The sequence below is a fragment of the Eptatretus burgeri genome, chromosome 5 (assembly GCF_056783735.1).
Source record: "Eptatretus burgeri isolate ZD-2024b chromosome 5, Ebu_testis_v1, whole genome shotgun sequence".
NCBI classification, from domain to species: Eukaryota; Metazoa; Chordata; class Myxini; order Myxiniformes; family Myxinidae; genus Eptatretus; species Eptatretus burgeri.
Window position 1 is genome coordinate 1092691 of NC_140965.1, and position 20046 is coordinate 1112736.

General features: G+C 45.3%; 1 protein-coding gene across 1 annotated transcript in view; it reads right to left on the bottom strand.

The window, feature by feature from the left end:
- LOC147025686 (exostosin-2-like) overlaps positions 1 to 20046 on the bottom strand; it is a 127343-nt gene that overhangs the window by 92090 nt on the left and 15207 nt on the right. The window contains exon 2 of the mRNA XM_085880359.1: positions 14528 to 14659. Coding sequence (XP_085736485.1) covers positions 14528 to 14659 — 132 coding nt within the window. The remainder of the gene's footprint in view (positions 1 to 14527; positions 14660 to 20046) is intronic.

Genomic DNA, 20046 nt, shown 5'->3' on the forward strand with positions numbered 1-20046 from the left:
GAAGCCACCCTCATAGGCAAGGGGGGCAGACGGGCCCGTAGGCCAATGTGTGCGCAGGACCTGAAGCAGCGGTCAGGTCCACGAGACCGGGGGGGGGGGTCCTACCCGCATCCTCGTGATGAGCCGCAAATGTGGCTGCGCGGCGGTGCCCCGACTTCGTGCTCCTTCGCGGGTTTCGTTGGCACCGCTTGGAGTGGGGTGGGAACGGGGCCCCCTTTTTGCACTATCTCAGCGCGGGGGAAAGGGGTGGAAATGTTGATGCCCTGGGGGAAGGAGAATGGTTGGCTGGCTTGGGTCCCGCGACGAGCGATCCCACCGCGACCTCGTCGCCGACCGCCGTCTTCCCTGCCTCGGACCAGAGCTCCTTGGACTCTTCCCCCAATTCTCCTCAGCCGACTGCAGAAAACCACCTTGACGCCTTCGCCTCCCGACTCCACTCCGCTCTCCAACCCGACTTGACTGCCTCGCAACAACTCCAACTAAAAACTAACTCTCTGCGCAACAACTCTTCTCATTCGCCTCACGCTCGCCGTTTTATAGGCTGGCAGGAGAAAACAATATGCACATTTCCGGATCAGGATCTCCTCAAGGGCGGAGCCACGCTCGCCGATTGGACGGAGGAAAAGGGGCGTGAATCTCCCTTGATCCTAGAATTTGCATATCTCGATTCCAGACAGACGCGCCTGGAGGCGGGGCCAAGCCGCCCCGCGCTTCCTAATTGGACGGATCAGAAGTGGGCGTGTGGCATTCCTGATCCGAATTCTCCTTGGAAAGGCCGCTATTTGCACTCGCGGCTCGGCGCGTATCTTGTACGGGCCCAGGACAGCCCGACGCTCGGTGCTCACAGGTGGTGCGGGAATGGCTATAGAAGGAGGGAGGTGAAGGTGGTGGAGGGTTTCCGGCGGTGGCCGATGGCCATGGTGCCGTTTGGAATGGCGGTGATGCGATGTTTGCGGGAGCGAGTTGTGAAGGTAAAGGTCGTGGCTGTTGGCGTTGTTGTTGTTGTTGTTGTTGTTGTTGTTGTTGTTGTTGTCTGATGGTTGGAGCGTGGTTGGTTCAAAATAAAGATAGAACAGAAAAACGGCTATCTCAAAGCGTCGCAGCCCGAATGAATCACATTATTTCCCTCTAAACAACGGGTTTGGGGCTAACTACACATGTACTTCAGAGATATCTCACCTACGGGACCTGAATGGTGATTTGCGAATTTCCACAGCCGTAACAAAATATATATATATATATATATATATATATATATATATATATATATATATATATATATATATATATATATATATATATATATATATATATATATATATATATATATATATATATATATATATATATATATATATATATATATGTTGTTGTTCGTCTTTCGGCTGCTCCCGTTAGGGGTCGCCACAGCGGATCATCCGTTATGATCCGCATACTGATTTGGCAGAGGTTTTACGCCGGATGCCCTTCCTGACGCAACCCTGGTCGCCTCTTACGACACAGGGATATGGATTGGGTTTCGCCATGATTCCGGGCTGCCCTACACCCTCTCATAGCGCGGCCCAGTGCAGAGCACCCGTCCTCAAGCGATCCTCCAACCCAAGCCTCCGAGTAGCCGGATTACAGGCGCACGCCACAACGCCCGGTTATATATATATATATATATATATATATATATATATACATATATATATATATATATATATATATATATATATATATATATATATATATATATATATATATATATATATATATATATATATATATATATATATATATATATATATATATATATATATATATATATATATATATTGTTGCGAATCTTGACGCCATGAGCAAACAACAGCCAGAGTCCCTATAGATCAGTTATATATGTAAGTATGTGTTTCTAGTCGTACTGCAGCATAGCAAACCAATTGTTCGACTTTTCATAAAAGCACCAAAATTGGTGCATATGTTGACTAATGTATTCTGAACAATTCTGGATATGGAGCCACTCGAGATTTTGCCTTGGTCAGCTTTGGCGGCCATTTTCCAAAATCGCCGCCATTCTACTTTAACAACATGGGATATCTGTCATTGTTATTCTCTTTGTAGGTTTCTCAGAGGTGATAAATACTCCATGTGATGTGCATTTACAAAGGAAAACAATACAAATGTCATTTGTGTTGATTTATTATATTTCCAACCATTGTATTGGGGAAAAATGGTCATTTGGTTGGTTCATCACGCTGGACCATATAAACTATGCCCGCTGGATACCGGTCCATCTGCGTGACATGGCAGAACTTCCACAACAGCACCCAGAGATCTACAATGAGTTCAAGGCAGGCCACTTCACAGTGCAAAAGACCAAGAGGGCATTCTCAGCAATTCCTCTTGACCAAGCGCATGAACAAAACAATGCCCGTGTCAAGGGTGACGGAGGTGCCGTTGGCCTGACGGACAATCCCAGTGCTCTGAGGCGCTGGATGGTCGCCGCACCCGAGGTGGCCAGAGTGATCATGGAGTTTGAGGAGGCGAACATGCATCCAAATGCTAATGAGGAGACATGTCACCATGAAGAAACACCGTGTGCACAGGAAGCATTTGCCAAAGATGTACAATCACTTGTGGCTGTCATTGAAGAGCTGGGGAATCCCTACGAGGAGGATAGTCCAGATTTGCTGGTCCGAGACACCAAGTGGATTGCCGATCCTGCAGTGATTGAAACAGTTCGCACTGCCAAGCAGATTGGACAAGAACAGTTTCAGGCATACTCAAAGGATTGCCTCATCAACAGAACCAAGACTAATGACGAACCTATAAAGAGGATCAAACTCCCCCTCTTCGGAACAGACAGAAGACCAAAAGCACCCAAAGGAAAGGAAGCATCTGTGAAGAATGATATGGCCTTATTTGCAAGGCTCTACATAGGCTGCTAGAACCGCGATGGGAACCTGGACGAGTTCTTCCGTCATGAAAATCAAGCATGCCCTCCCACGTTATCTGATGCAGGTAAGCTACACCTGGGTAGCAAAAGCGACTTGCTGGTGTGCCTTGAAAGCGTTACTGAAGCTCAGTCTGATGCACCTGCTGTAACTTCTGTTGTCCTTGACGGCGCCGTCATCGTGCAGATTTTGAAGCCTGGCACTGCCAAGACATTTGAAGAATATGCCCACCAAGTCTTCATCCCATACGTCGAGGGGCAGCTGCGTCATGCTTCACATCTCAACCTCGTTTGGGATAGCTACAAAGATGGCTCCTTGAAGACGGCGACAAGGGAGAAATGAGGAAAAGGGGTGTGACGGCGCGTGGTGAGCACCACAGCCATACCAAGAAACTGGCAGTTTCCTACGTGCCGACGCAAACAAGGTGGAACTCTTCACCTTCCTGTCCGATGTGCTGGTGCAGTCCTTCCATGACGAGGCAAAGGAGCTGGTAGTCACTGATGGTGAAGCAGTCATCTGCCTTCCAAGGCAGGAAGATGAAAGCTCTCTGGTTCCATGCGGTCAAGACGAGGTGGACACTCATCATGCTACATGTGGCCCATGCTGCAGAACATGACCACCGTCGGATTCAAGTTCGAACCGTAGACACCGACGTCGTCGTCTTGGCGGTGATGGTAGCCCAGGCACTACCGTGCGTGGATGAACTCTGGATTGCCTTTGGGACAGGCAAGAACTACCGCTACATCCCTGCCCATGAAATAGCTGCCTCCCTCTGTCCACAGAAGACACGTGCCCTCCCCGTCTTCCATGCCATGACCGGATGTGACACGGTATCTGTTTGGTGGAGCGATCTGTCTGTTCGATTCCGATAATGACCGAGGACACCCGACCTCGACCGGGTCTCACGCAGGGTCCTGTCCGCGACCATGATCCCTGCCCTGGGACTTCCTCCGCGGACACGAGCCCCACAACCATTAGCAGGTGCCACACCACGGAGCACCCCCTCCTTCCAAAGTGTAGGTACCCAGCCGAACCGCGACCCCAGCTCGTCTCTCTCCCTGGCTGCGAGGTTCCTTGGAATTCACCTGGGTTTTATTTTCGTGTGTGTGTGTGTGTGTTTATATACATATATATATACATATATATATACATATATATATACATATATATATACATATATATATACATATATACATATATATATACATATATATATATACATATATATATATACATATATATATACATATATATATACATATATATATATATATATATATATATATATATATATATATATATATATATATATATATATATATATATATACTATTACAGTGCCGGTGCGTCGGTCGCGAGCCGACCGCTGTGACGGAGCCGCAAGTCGAGTCGGCCCGACCGATCGCCCGGAATATAGATCGCCGCCCGGATAACTCCTAAGCCGACGTGCAAGAACCTTGGTCCTTGTGCAAGAACCGAAATACGCCAATGGGCAGCCACGTGGGGTAGGGTCGATTGCCAATCTTCAATTTACCTAAACACCCACATGATCCAACTCCCGGGGTATTCCACCCTCGACGGAACTCGTATGGAACAAGCCGCTTAGGCGAGCCTGTCCCGTGCGCGATTCCGAGGGGCTTAATCGCCGAGAACCGTCGGTCCGAATGTCCCCCTTTTACGGCAAACCAACGGCTTTCTAATTACCAACACACGAAATGCTCAGTCAATGAAAGAATCGATGCGACGAGCTGAAAACATTGAACAATTGAGGTATTTATTAATAATAATGGGGAACTAGGGAAGCACATAAGAGCAGAACTATACCGACTATACGAAATGCAATACAATCATTTACAGCACACAAAGCACTTAACAGTTTCCGACTTATTAGACGGGCCCACGGACACACGTACGCACACACACACACACACTCAAGAAATGGTGGCTGATGCCTTTAATGACGGACTCCAGCTTGGAGGGACAGATGAGCTGAAATCCAGAACCTATCTCGAACCTCTCCACCTCGTGTGGTCTTCAAGCTGTTCGGACCCAGGCTCCAGCGAGAGCGAGCTGGATCCAATCGCCGTGAGCCACAATCCTTCCCGAGCTCCAGCGAATCCTCTCGCGCTTCTGAACACGTGCTGGTCAGACGAGGCGCCGATCCTTCCCGTCGATGCGTCGCTATCTCGAAGAACCACCTCCAAGATGAGGCCGATGAGTCGCACCAAGCCGGGAACCAAGCGGAGAACAAAGAGCTCTACGAACCAAGAAGAGCCAGCCGAGCAACCAGCTCAACTCTCTTCCGATGAACAAAGTGAGGACCAAGAACTCCGAGCCGAGCAGAAGCCGAAGGCCTGCTGAAAAGCCAGGCCAAAGCAAAAAGCTCTCCAAAAAGCCTCAACCCAAGCCAAGCAGAAGCCAAAGCTCTACCAAAAAGCCAGCCCAAAGCAAAAAGCTTACTTCAAGCCCAGCCAAAGCAGAAAGCCTTCAAAAAGCCTCGACCCTAACCCAAGCCAAGCAGAACCTGAAGGCCTACTACTGAAAGCCCGCCCGAACAAAGCAGAGGATCTCTTCTTTATTCTTATCGGCCCCCTCCCCCACTCCCGGCATGACTCATGCCCTCGTGCTCCATCCCCCGCTCAACCACGGGTGGGAGGGAGTTGTTGACGTCAAGAATCATGGGACGGGAGGGATCTTCTTCCTCTTCGTAGAAGAGGGGGAGGGGCGTCTCCATTGTGTTATGATCGCTCCCTAACTACTAAATTGAATCTCGCAGCGCACTTAATCGATTGCAGCCCATTAAACAATGGAAGGTGAACTATCTATAGTGGGGAAACTTAGCATAACAATTGTGCATTTTGTGAGGAAAGCACCAAATTTGGCACACGAGTAGCGTATCATATTATGAACAGATTTGGATATTGGGCCATCTCAAAATTTTTGATGGCAGTGGAAAATGGCTGCCACAGTCATCAGCGGCTGAATTTGAGATGGCCCAATATCCAATTCTGTTCATAATATGATGGGCTACGAGTGTGTCAAATTTGGTGCTTTCCTCACAAAATGCACAATTGTTATGCTATATTTAGCTAAGTTGCCCCTCTACTAGTAGACAATGTGGAGGTACTCGCTATTACCTTCAGAAAATGATTTTCGTTGTGCACATCACCAATCTGAATGAAATTTGGCATACTTAAATAATTTTAGACACCGAGTCCAAATCCACTTGTTTCCACGTCGAGGATGTGACACAATTGGTCATTTTTGGCAATTAAAGATACACCGAACATTAAAGCACGATTTTGACACAGAAATGAAGAATCAAGGTTAGACTGATATGTAGGTCAAAGAAAACTCTTGTGAGGTCTTAAAATGATACAATATGTTTCTACAGAGTCCTATTCACTGTTATTAAAGATGTTTATAATTAAAGGTCGTAAACCGAAGTAGTTACATATTTTTACCAGCCGAAAACGTCTGGACCGACCAGACAGGCCTTCGAGTTGACCAAGGCAACTTTTTGCTTAAAAGGCAGCCACACTGGCTATTAAAGGTAGTTACATTGACTAATAAAGGCAGTTACAGCGCCTATTAAAGACAGTTACATTGGCTATTACGGATTAAATCAAAGACAAAGAGACTGCGCGACTCAGACTGATGAAAAGTAGAACCGCCACAAGAGGATTACTGTCTTAGAACTCCAGTATTTCTTGCTCTGAAGCGGTTGCTGAACTAGGCTCTTGACTGCTGCTATTACAAAACTCAAGTCCACTATTACATGCTAACCAACCTGAATACTACTGTGTAGTAGATTACCACAGCAAAAGCAGTGTGACACCCACATTCACAGTTCGTCATCGGAATCATCGTCAGTTTTGCTTTCATCATCCATAAGTTCTATTTCTGCACGGCTCTGTTCATCATTGGCGCAGTTTTGACACCCACAGCACTCTGTGCAGGACAGTCCCTTTGACCGGCAAGAACACTGGCTGGTCTCGCATTTCATCTTCTTGCAATTACATTTCGTCGCCTCGAACAGTTCCTTCGGCGCTGGTGGTTTGTTCAGCCAGTGAACAATCAGTGCTCCGTTGCGTTCAATCCATTCATGAAATGTAGGAGAAGGGGCTTCTATAAACCTCTGTCACGTGGTGGTGGATCGCAGACTGATTGTTCACTCTTTTGCAATGCTGTATGCAGCATCAGAGCGTCGCTTGTAGGCGGCAACTTCTGTTCTCCCAACGACTGGCTGCAGAACAGCTTGTAGCGAGCCTCATCCACACTCTTCATGGTCGGCTGATTGTACATGGCGCAGACTAATTGTTCCAGGTCGTGAATGCTATTCTGATCTGGCGTGAATTCTCGACCAATGCTCCCGAAACAGGAGATGAGATGGGGACTCTTCATCATCAAGTCAAATGGCCTTGTTTTGCCATTACCGTGGAATGCACTGGTGGTATCACTCCCCGTGAAATTGTGCATACCTATCAAAGCATCACAAACAGAACTTTCCAGGGCATTACTCAGCTTCCTCATGCCAACGACGATAATGTCCTTGGGACTTCCTGTGACCAGATGGAAATTTCACGCCCGAATCGACTTCGAGTGAGCCAATGCCAACACAAACACATCGGTGTCGAAACTCTCTATGCGCACCGACTCTTCATTCTGTCCCGCGTGAGCGGCATGTAGCAGGAGCTTCGTGTCAGCTTCCTCATGGTCACATTCAAGTTCAGGTACTGACGACACAGTCATGACACCATTCGACGCCTTGATTTTCTCACATTTGCCGACATGACTGACGTACAACAGCATGTCACCCAGTTTTGATGGAGAGATGTTTCTCGTCCACGATTCGACGATGAACTCTATCAACGCCTCCTTGTTGGCTCCGCTCAGGAGATAATTGGCCCACTGTTTTGGAAGGGCTTGATCACGTCCGTAGATGGTTCGCACCTGACGATCGCCCACCCTGCCCGCTCGTCTGGCATGCTCCAGGCACTTGATGCTGATACTTGGGTAAGTATCAAACACCACGTCCAGTCTCTAAGATTGGTTATGTCGTGTTTGGCCACTACGATGTTCAGCACCATCTCTTCCAGTTTGCCGAAAGTGTTAGGCAGTGAACCAGCCTTTATCGCCTGAATAACGGCCATTCCATCCACATTGGTTGCACCTTGGATAGGCTGAGCGTCCACACAGCAATCGGACCACAGTTTCAGTATATGGTTGCGGAGTTTGGCTTTGTCCGTCTTAGCAATCAAACCATCACCGGATGCCAGCGGGAAAGATATGTTCGCCAGTGGGTATGCGAGCAGATCATGGAGTGTTCCATTGCTTTTCTCGCCAATCAACAGCAGTCATGTGAAAAGACGATGTTCATTCGCAATTTCAACCTTCGACGTCTGCTGGTGGGAGTTGCCGACTTGCCTCGCGCCTTCGAGAAAGTTGCCAATTTGGCCTTCAAAATCGGACTGAAGAATGGGACCTCACCCGAGAGAAGCCGATCACGCATGAATTGCACAACAGCATTCTCTCCCTTGACATACGCGTTCATCAAGTCTGCGGAAGTGGCTGGCCGTGCGATGACACCTGAAATAATATTGACGAGTTCAAGGTGAGCGCCGGAGAAAGGGTTAATCATTTGAAGTACTGTGTCCATCACTTGTACCACCACTGCTTCGTTCTTCTTTGAGCTCGACACATCCAAATCCTTTCTCGTTCGGGGCTCGTCTGGATATCCGGCATAGACTCACATTTCCTTGCGATTTCCGCACGTGCTGGTTGGGACAGGATCCACTTCTTCACAGCTGTGCTTTTCTGAGTGTAACCAATGATGCCTCCACTGGTCTTGCTGTCCCTATTTAAAGTGTGCTTTATGATCTGATCACACGCAACACTACTAAATCCATAACGAGTATGCCGTTGGGCAGTCCATTTGCCGTCCATGAACGCTTGATAGGTGTCTGAGTGGGAGTGCTCTTGCCCGGCCATTTCCAGCCAGTAAACGGGTAAGTACCTTGCATAGTTTAGGTGATCGTACGCAAAGTGCCAGGGCATTGACGCTCTCGTGATCGCAAGGTGTTTCGGCCAGTTCGAAGTACGAGTTGCCCATATAAGCTCGAGTGCTTGCTCCACCATTTCCAAGTAGGGCCAAGTAATGTTCACACTTTGGTGTTTGTTCAGGTCATCCCTCACCGTGAGTGTTCCCGAGTATAGAACATGTAAATTGAGGTCTGAGTCACCCTGCTGTGCACCCTGGCTGGCTTCATCCTCTGTCGTTGACTCTGTTTCTGTTGTAGAGCTACTATCAACAACAGCAGCCTGAGCAATAGAATCAATATCAATGTCCTTCATGTACACCACTTCACTCTGACATTTTTGGTGGACGATAGAAAATCATGTCTGGGTACCGTTCCTGCAGTCTTTTCTTCAGTCTTGTTGTCTGGTAGTTGGCCTTATCCTGACCTTCGCATACTCTGAGTGGGTCATTGAACATCTCACACAACTTCTTCATATGTATAGATTGCTTTCCATCAATGAGTCTTACCTGGATTACTTTATCACAGAAAATGTCAAATGTTGAGTCATAGTTCACTTTCTGAGTTTGGAGTTTACTTTCACTCTGTCTGTGGTATATGTCATTCACATACTCATAACATTTATGGTGATAACAAACTGCCAGCGCCACACAGTCTTTATCCTTTATAGTTGTCATTATTCTCACATCACGTTCATCTCTCCTCTTCTCAGCAGTTTCCCTCAGCTTTCCTCCATCCTGTGTTTCTGCCAGGGACAGGTTGAGATCACGTTGAGATTTTCTGATCACGTTGAGATTTTCCTTTGACACGGATGAATTTGTCTTTTTTCCAGCATATGACATAAAATTCTTGGCAGTACACCAGCTGATTTGCCAGCCACCCTTTTCTGCAGAGATTCTGACGAATTTTCTACGTATGTTGTGGTATGAGTGCCCCTCTTCTTCTAGTCCGCCCACCACCTCACTGGCTCCAGCAGAAACTGCAGTTGTGCTGGCTTCTGATTTCCTTTTCCTGGCTTCAGTGCGTTTTATATGATCCTTGTTACAAAACGACGCATAGCAGAACAGGTGACGGCCGGCATCCGCAGCAGTTTCATAACTTGATCAGCCAGCAAACGGCATTTGTTGATAGTTTCACTATCTGTGGCGTCACTCCAAGCCTTCGCACACTCGCATACCTTACGCCAGCTCTTATCCGTGAATTGCGTCACTTTCTCATCATCCTTCCCGCCCAAGTGTATGAAACAACGCATATTTGCTGGTTGAAAGACCAAAAATCACTCGAAATCACACGACAACCATGGGCGCCGCCATCTTGATTTGTTGTTTCCTGGTCGTTTCCTCCGCGATTACAAGCATGCCACGCCCACTTCACGGCGGTAATTTCAAATGGTAATAACTGTCGGTGTGTCAACTTGTGCATGTGGAAACAAGCAGGAAATTCAATGGTGTGTTCTCATGAATGTACAGGGTGAATTTCGTTTAGATTGGTGATCTGCACAATGAAACTGAACGCACCGACCCACCTCCACATGACCTGTAGGGAACATGAAGTTATCGGCATAATTGAGCTAAAGGAACCTGTATGTTGAGTGCAATCAAATTCCAAATTCGTAACAATATATATATATATATATATATATATATATATATATATATATATATATATATATATATATATATATATATACACATCTATACATATACATATATATATATACACATCTATACATATACATATATATATATACACATCTATACATATACATATATAAATATATATATACATATATATATATCTATATATATATATATATATATATATATATATATATATATATATATATATATATACATCTATACATATACATATATATATATATATATATATATATATATATATATATATATATATACATCTATACATATACATATATACACACACACACACACACACACACACACACACACACACACACACACACACACACACACACACAGGAAAGTGTGGAAGATTCCATTTACTGTTGATTTTTCCATCATTTCCTATATTAGTCCTGTATGGGATATGCACAAACTACTCCATGGGCCTTCAATCCTTCAAACAAGAACGACCACACTGTGGCCACTACCTGTGACACAAAATCTATATTTTCCCCTCCTCTGTCCATTCAGCTCCCTCATCCTTGCTCGTGTCCCACATATCTGTCTGGTGAAAGCTGAGTCTGAAATTTAAAAAAACAATCATTATCCACAGCTCGATTATGTTCACTACACTGTCTCGTTAACCTTGTGCCATGTCTGTCCCGTGTTTCCATTTGAATGAAGAGCGTCCGATAGAGCTGACGTGTCTGTCCCTTGTTCTCGTGTGAATGAAAAAGATTAGACCGAGCCGTGTTTGTCCCGTGTTCCCACGTGAATGAATATTAGATCGAGCTGTGTCTGTCCCCGTTCCCATGTGAATGAATAAGATTCGAGCTGTGTCTGTCCGTGTTCCCATTTGAATGAATAATATTAGGAAGATCAGAATCATGGTGATTCCGAACAGGGGTGATTTACTTTATGTCTCTTGCCTCAGGTGTGTGTGTGTGTGTGTGTGTGTGTGTGTGTGTGTGTGTGTGTGTGTGTGTGTGTGTCTGTCCCTGTCATCCGCCCTCCTTCCCTCTCGATGTTGTAATAAACCTTTTGGTCATAAAACCTGTCTGTGGTCATTCGAGGAACGGGACTTCGCCGTTAAGTACGTGTGAATTGGCTTTAAAAATCCAGTAACATGCCGATTGGGAAACACATTTAAACACTCTTATAAGAGTAGCTAGTCACAGTTATACGAGAACGAGCTGACTCGTCACAACATCACGGATTGTTTCACCCCAATCTGAGGCGGTTCAAAAATTACAGAACGCTATTTTTTTCAGGAGGCACGTGCATCCCGGCTTGATTGAACCTGAATAATAATTTTTAGTTGACATATGATTAGATTTTTTAGGGTCCCTTATCGTGAGTAAGACTCGACCCAAACAAAGCCAATGGAAATCTGACACAACAAACCCGGACAGTGTTTCATCAGCAGAGGCCTGCATGCCTAATGGTGTTGGCGCGCCAGAAAACCAAGATGGTGGCCATATCATTTTGTCTGGGTGCTATTGTGGGTGCAGTCAAGTGACCAATGTGGATGTGATCTGGCAGTTGTCAAACAAATTGGTGCACGTTTCAAAAATAGAGCTCCCAGCAACAATATGCCTGGTGTTGGCTAAATGGTTAGGGTGGTGGGCTTGGTATCATCGGGCCCCGAGTTCAAATATCGCCCAGTTGTTGAATTAATACCAGGTGGGGTTGACTTAGCCTGTCATCCTGTCATTTTTTTTTTCTGAGGTCGGCTAAATGAGTACCAACTTGCTGGGATGTTTGAGCCATTTGAGTGTCCGGCATTGGAGCGGCGACCTGCCCAGGATTATGCCCAATAGCTCAGGAAACTATTTTGGCAGCACTGACGCTCTGCACAGAATATGGTCCCGATGGAAGAAATAAGAAACCCCAAGAACAATGCAAAGCTCTGGTTGACCTGTGACAATATAAATCATACTAAAAAGAATTAGCTCTTTCTGATCAGCTTCATAATGATCAGCACAGACACAATTAACTCGTTATATTGTATAAAGAATGAGACTGCTACTTGGGTTATTGCTCTATTTCATGAAAGCAATTTCTCAATTTTCATTCAAACAATCAGAATGAACATACTGTAAATTGCAAACGAAAATAATGCTGAAGTAACTGAGTCTCCTAATTGGCTGAAACACTTCGACCTTAAAACCGAGCTGCTCAAATTTTGTGACCTTGCACGACACCGAGGTGGTCTGGCTATTAAATACCCAATACCTGTCTAGCCTTTCCTGTGACCCGTTTCATTACATGTGTTGTCGAAGTGCATCCCATTTTCTCGTGACCTCAAAAGGTTGTGCGTGTTATCCATGACGTGTGGCGGAATCTTGGCTTCAACACACAGGACCATGATGTGCGCTTCCATAAATTTCTGTTGAAGCAGCATGAGGATGCACACAGATATTCCCATGTTTTAACATCACTTTATCACCGAGAACACTGTGCAGTGTTTATCAGAACACTCTTTATCAAAAGAGAACATCACTTTATCACTGTGCAGCCCATCATACATTGTCAAGAATAAAAGTGTTCATATACATGTGTTTGCAGAGCCAAGCGAAGGTGTGATCAAACAGATGTGGGCAGTAACATAATCTGGCACAGTCACCCTATAAGCTTGAGGCTCGTATGAGACAAAGAGAGGAGGTTTGTTCGTGAAGCACTAAAGGTTTGTACAGTGGGCCACAACAGGGCATGCTTCATGCAGCGTGGATCGTCGAGATGGCCAGGGGCACAGGCGCAGGAAGTGGGGTCAGCATCAGCAACCCCAGGGATAGGCAAAGCAGGACAGCTTTAGCTGACAGACCCACGCAAAACAAATGCAGCCGTCTGGGGTTGCTCGCACCCCCAGCTTGCATTCAATGAAGGGGCTCATTCGTCAAGGCTTTAAAGAGTAGGCCAAGAGGGAGGAGGGGCAGCGGCACAGGATGGCCAAAGGAGGGGAAAGCAGGAGGAGAGACCATAGGGGCAAGCCTGCCGGGGAGAGGCAGATCAGACAGGGAGCAGGCATCTTAGGCGATCTCTCAGTGGGAACAAGTGAACCAGATCAAAACGGGAAAATCTAAACCAGATCGTGGGCGCATTCCGCCTGCGATGCTCAAGCCCCGGGGAGCTCCTCGGCGAAGCACATGGTGAAAAGTGCGCTCAAACAGCCTTTGGTGGACTTCATCCATAAACATGTGGCCAAAATAGATATCATTACCTGGGGAAAATGCCCTAATACATGTTCAATAATAGAGCCTTGTGTATCTAATGATGCCGTCTAATAGTATACCCCACGACGCTTGCAATAACACAGGAATGTTGCAAGAGAGTATGTAGTGGTGGTCGAGGAAGGAGTGGGGGATAAATTAGTAGGACTGCCTAAGGCAAAGCAACAACCCAGAGCTCAATTCTCAGGTTATGTGGGCAGAGATGCAAATAATCTGGGAGGGAGAGATTAAGTTACACATTCATAAACAAACCACAGCCAAAAGAACACGACCACAACACTAGGGGGAGATATCAAGGGGCTTGTTTGAAATGTGAAGTATGAAAACCACAGCTATAATGAGGCACTTTAAGTTAGGCAGGCACTTCTGCTAAGCACTTCAAAACGCTCATGTGTGCATTTTACGAAACACCGGTACCCTGCAAACTCGGGAAAATGTTTTCCCATCACCTTGAACAAGGACATGAATCCTGCCGAACCTCCAGGAAATGGTGGAACACCATACAAACCTGGGTGCTGGATCGATTAAAATACTGATATAGCATGTGCATCATACATTTTATGACCAATGCAGAAGTTCGACTTTAAAAGGCAATCCAAAACCAAAAGTTAAGGTTCCTTTCTAACCACTGCTCGAAACGCAATGAAAAACAGGAAAATGCATGTCCGAGCAACACTCACCACCTCCGGCGGGCTGTTCCAATGTTCGTAGGAATGAGCGGCGTAAGGGAAGATTCTCTCATTGATTATGTGCAATGTCGTGAGTGCAATGACCTTCATAGAACTGAAATATCTCTCCCAGAAAAAACGTGCCTAGCACACACACACACAAACAGAATGGAAAGTTACGCAATTCTCATGGTCTCCACTACAAAGTTTATGTGTAACAAAACCGTTTTCAGATGTTAATACCCTGGGTATGTGGCACCCTGTTGTGGCACCCTATTGCTAAATGTTTCAAGGAGTATCGTGTACCAATGGTAGTTCAGTTACCATTTGACTGCCGGTGATTGTGCTCAATCTTCATGGTCCAAAGCCCTTTGCCATTTGTTTTCCGATTTCTCGATGGAGCGAGCGAAATACTTTACCGTTGTGCAAAGAACTTTTAAGCAGAGGTCGTGATGGGTGCAGAGGCTGCTTGTCGGGGTGAGGAAAGTGCATCGAGTAACGCATTTGTGAAAATGATCATTTTGAAGACGGCAATGAGCTGTTGTTGTTGTTGGGAAATTCGAGAACATCCACAAGTTATTTGTGTGCCTTGATATATAATGAAAACCATCGCAAAGCTTTCTCAACAACAGAAGGAAAGGGCTGTGGAGTGTTTACTATGAATATCATATGAACAAGTCAGGCCACATTTAGAAGACGTTTTCGACATGACATGAAAATGGATTTTAGTTGTGCGTCTTGTAGTTGCTGTGACTTCGAATTGTATAATTGTTCGAAAGCAATGATGCGTCGTGAGGACGAACTTGTCATGACGTACAAACCACTGCAGTACTGAAGCGGTGAGAAGTTGCGGTTTCCTTGGGGCTGCATCGGAATCAAAAACGAAAAAGGTGCCAAAGATAACCTCGTTCATCATCGAGTAAACAAATTGATAAAATCAACGATATGATGAGGTTGGTGTCATGGCCATTAACCGTGTGCAAGTTCGATCGAATGCAATGATTGCAAGTCATGGTATTTCATCACCGAGCATCATGATCATGGAATCGGCACAAGAGGAAAAGCAATGTCACAACATTGGTGTTAAAATTAACCCACATGCACCGAAAAACAAAAATATCCACCCAACCCCCCAAAAAATGGATAACAATAAAAAAGAAAGCATGCAATTTAAACAAATTTGTATGGTTACCAAATTATGAAGACAATGTAGTAATTGTTCAGGTCGTCACTAATTACCAGCTCTTGTAACTAGTTGCTTGAAATTGTAGGTCGAGGTGGAGAGAGCAGTTCTTTATGAACAAATGCAGCATTTTATTAACACACGACTCTGCTTACCGACCAACAACGGCCCATATATAATCACATGTTTCACAAACCACCCCAGCAACCTCTCTTACACATCCTTTCAACCCCAAACCACATGCCCCTTCTTTCCAAGTCTCTCAGTGCTCCGATTTACTGACAACCTTCTTCCGCTGTTCTCATCATTACCACACATCTTCGAAACTCCATCGGTTTTGGCTTTTTTTTTTCACCCAATTTTTGTATTTTCTGAATTAACTATTCCGCTCTTTAACCCCCACCACAAATGCACAATCAAGAGATAACCACGAAACGAAATAATCCATCAAATGGCACGCTGTCACATTCTCAACCCAATTTATATTCATTACCAAGATGGTTTTAATGTCCAACAGGAGTTAGAAAAACACAAAAGGAGTGAAAATATACTTGGCAAAAAAAAAAAAACTTTTTTTTTTTTTTTTGTATACCTTGGTCGAGACTCGTATGAGAGCTAACACACAACTCACAGCAAGGAGGCATGAGACAAGAGGGGCGGGAGTGGAAGGGACAAAACAGTGGGGAACAAACACATTAGGTGAACTGTGGAAGGGAGAGGGATGGGGATGGGACGGGGAACATGGCGAAGAGAAGATGGACATTTCAGGGACTTTCAGGAAGGAAAGCAGGAGAAATGAAGGAAGTGGGCTTGGGTGGATTATCGGGGGTAGAAAAGATCGAGGATTTGGATGGGGGAAGATAAGAGATGGTGGTGAACAGCTGTTTTGAAAGCCTGGAGGGAAGAATGGGAAAGAATAGAGTGAGGAAGTTTATTCCAAAGGCGGGAAAAAAGAGGAATGAAAGAGTGAAGATGAGCAGTGATTCGTGATTTTGGTAGTTTTACCAGAAGGGGGTTGTTGGTGGACCTTGAGCGCCCTGTGGAAATGTGGTGGGGACAAATCGCAGAGAGAGCAGGGGGGGGGCAAGGCTGGAGAGGAGTCGGTAGAAGACAGAAAGACCACCGACCAACCTGCGGTGATTGAGTGAGAGGCCCAAAGACTCAGCTTCATTGCGGGACTCACTTTTAATGGAACAAGCCGGTAGGCGACGATGGATTCGCTAGGATCGAAGCGCTGGATACGATGCTTTTCATTCTGACCGATCCACCGACGAAGATTCATTGCCAAGACGTATTGGTTCACATACAATTGTTCCTCTGCCTGGCAAGATTTTTCCTATTGCGTATTTTGCCAACTGGCACTCCTCATAAAAAATGACGGTTAATAGACACCCTACTTTTGAAGGACTACCATTTGAAAAATAATCGGTTTGCTGGTTTGTGCTGTGGAGCCTCGCATTGCACACACACACACACACACACACACACACACACACACACACACACACACACACACACACACACACACACACACACACACACACACACACACACACACACACACACACACACGGAAAACCCGATAAACTTCTCTCAATGCTCTTGTTTGTCGACACCTCCTGAGCCACACAATATTTTTTCATAAGCCACGCCCACTTTAAATAATAAATAATTGGAGGTGGTGTGTGGATCTTCATCGTTTTCAGTAAATAAATAAATAATTGAAGGTGGTGTGGGTGGAGAATCGTTTTCGATAAATAAGTAATTGAAGGTGGTGTGGGTGGAGAATCGTTTTTGGTAAATAAATAAATAATTGGAGGTAGTGTGTGGGTCGTGGAATTGTTTTCGGTTAATAAATAAATAATTGGAGGTGGTGTGGGTGGAGAATCGTTTTCGGTAAATAAATAAATAAATGATGGTTGTGTGTGGGTCGTGGAATCGTTTTCAGTAAATAAATAAATAATTAAAGGTGGTGTGTGGGTCGTGGAATCGTTTAGGTAAATAAATAAATAATTGGAGGTGGTGGTTGGGTCGTGGAATTGTTTTCAGTAAATAAATAGATAATTGAAGGTGGTGTGTGGGTCGTGGAATCGTTTTCGGTAAATAAATAAATAAATAATTGGACGCGGTGTGTGGATCGTGGAATTGTTTTCGGTAAATAAATAAATAATTGAAGGTGGTGTTTGGGTGGAGAATTGTTTACGGAAAATAAATAAATAATTGGAGGCAGAGTGTGGGTCGTGGAATCGTTTTCGGTAAATAAATAAATAATTGAAGGTGGTGTTTGGGTGGAGAATTCTTTACGGAAAATAAATAAATAATTGGAGGCAGAGTGTGGGTCGTGGAATCGTTTTCGGTAAATAAATAAATAATTGAAGGTGGTGTTTGGGTGGAGAATTCTTTACGGAAAATAAATAAATAATTGGAGGCAGAGTGTGGGTCGTGGAATCGTTTTCGGTAAATAAATAAACATATTATTAGAAATCCACAAAGACAGAAATGCCGGTGATTCCATCCATGTTGGATCCTTTTCACTTTGGTCAATAACGTTCGGATCGAGGAGAGATCGAAGGTGGAACGACCTTGTAGTTCCTTACAAACACTGTATACACACCTTAAATGACGGTAAATAGACACCCGATTTTTGAAGGACTACCATTTGAAAAATAAAACCTCAATCAAAAATCGGCTCGAGTAAAATTTTCTAAATATCTCGAAGTGTTTAATTCTGAAGTCTCGTTTCTCTACATTCAAAACTGAAGGACAAGTATTGAAAATACTGTACGCGGTTTTTCGGCCGCTGTACAGCAACGGGTGGTTGCTAGGCAACGAAATTCAAAGGCGCACATTCCAAGTATATATTCCACCTTTTGGCAAAGTTTCATCGAAATTGGTTCGCTGGTTCGTGCTGTGGAGCCTCGCATTGCAGAGACAGAGACACACACACACACACACACACACACACACACACACACACACACACACACACACACACACACACACACACACACACACACACACACACACACACACACACACACACACACACACACACACACACACACACACACACACACACACACACACACACACACCCGGAAAACCCGACAATAAGGGATATCTCGTATATAGTGAATCCAATAATGTACAAAAATGTACAAGGATGTACAAATGTCTAAAAATGTGGAGTAATCAGGTCAGGTCAGGTATGGGAGCATGCGCCGGAGCAGCGTGTCACCGAGTCCACTTTCCGCCGGTACTCCAGTGATCTCCGTCTGGCCAACCCCAAGGCAGATACCTGGCCCATCCCCATCCCCTTGAGATGTCGATCAACCTGCTGCAACCACGGGGCATGTCTTTGGCCCATTGGCCTCCTTCACTCACGAGGCTCCCTCGCTGAGAGAATCTGGTGAGCAGGATCAGCGTCAGGAAAACGAGCCACATGTCCATACAGCCGCAGCTGACGCTCACGGATGATACAGGTAACAAATCGCATTTAAGTCTTTCTCAGCAACCGCTCGTGGGACACAAAGTCCGACCAGCGACAGCCAAAAATTCCCCGAAGAGATCTGGTACCAAAGGAATTAAGTTGTCATCTCAGATCCCTGGTCAGAGTCCAAGTCTCACATCAGTACAGCAAGACTAGAAGCACCAAGGACCTGAAGACTCGGACTTTCGTCGTCCTGCACAGGTCCCGGCAGCGCCACACACCATTATCCAGTGAATCCATGACTCCCCAGGCCCGACCCAGACGTATGTTGACCTCTGGCTCACAGCCAGCAAAGACATGAATATCACTGCCAAGGAAAGTGAATCTCTCCATGACATCAACATCCTCACCACAAACAGGTACAGCCAAGATAGCAGCATCCAAGATGTAATTTAAAGCTTGGATCTTAGTTTTGACACAGGAAATCTGAAATCACAGTGGCCCCAACACCTCATTCAGCACCTCGAGGGACTCCAAAAAGGATATATAGAGTCTCCACAAAGATGACTGCATCGTTTGCAAAACCAAGGTCAGAGATCTTGACATTCTCAAACGATGCACCGCAGCTTGATCTCTCCGACATCCTCCCCAGAATCCAGTCCATACAAGTGCTGAAAAGTGTGGAGGCCAGTACACACCCCTTACGAATTCCAGTAACAACTGTAAATAAGTTAGAGATGGTACCACCACATCTCGTAGCACTCTCAGTACCAGAGTATTGTTCAGACATCCGATCGATAAGTTTTGGTGGCACCCTAGGAGGACCAAGAATCCTCCAGAGGGTATCCCAATTCAATGAATCAAACTCTTTACAGAGATCAATATAGGCTGCAAACAGCCCCTGCCAAAACTCTCATC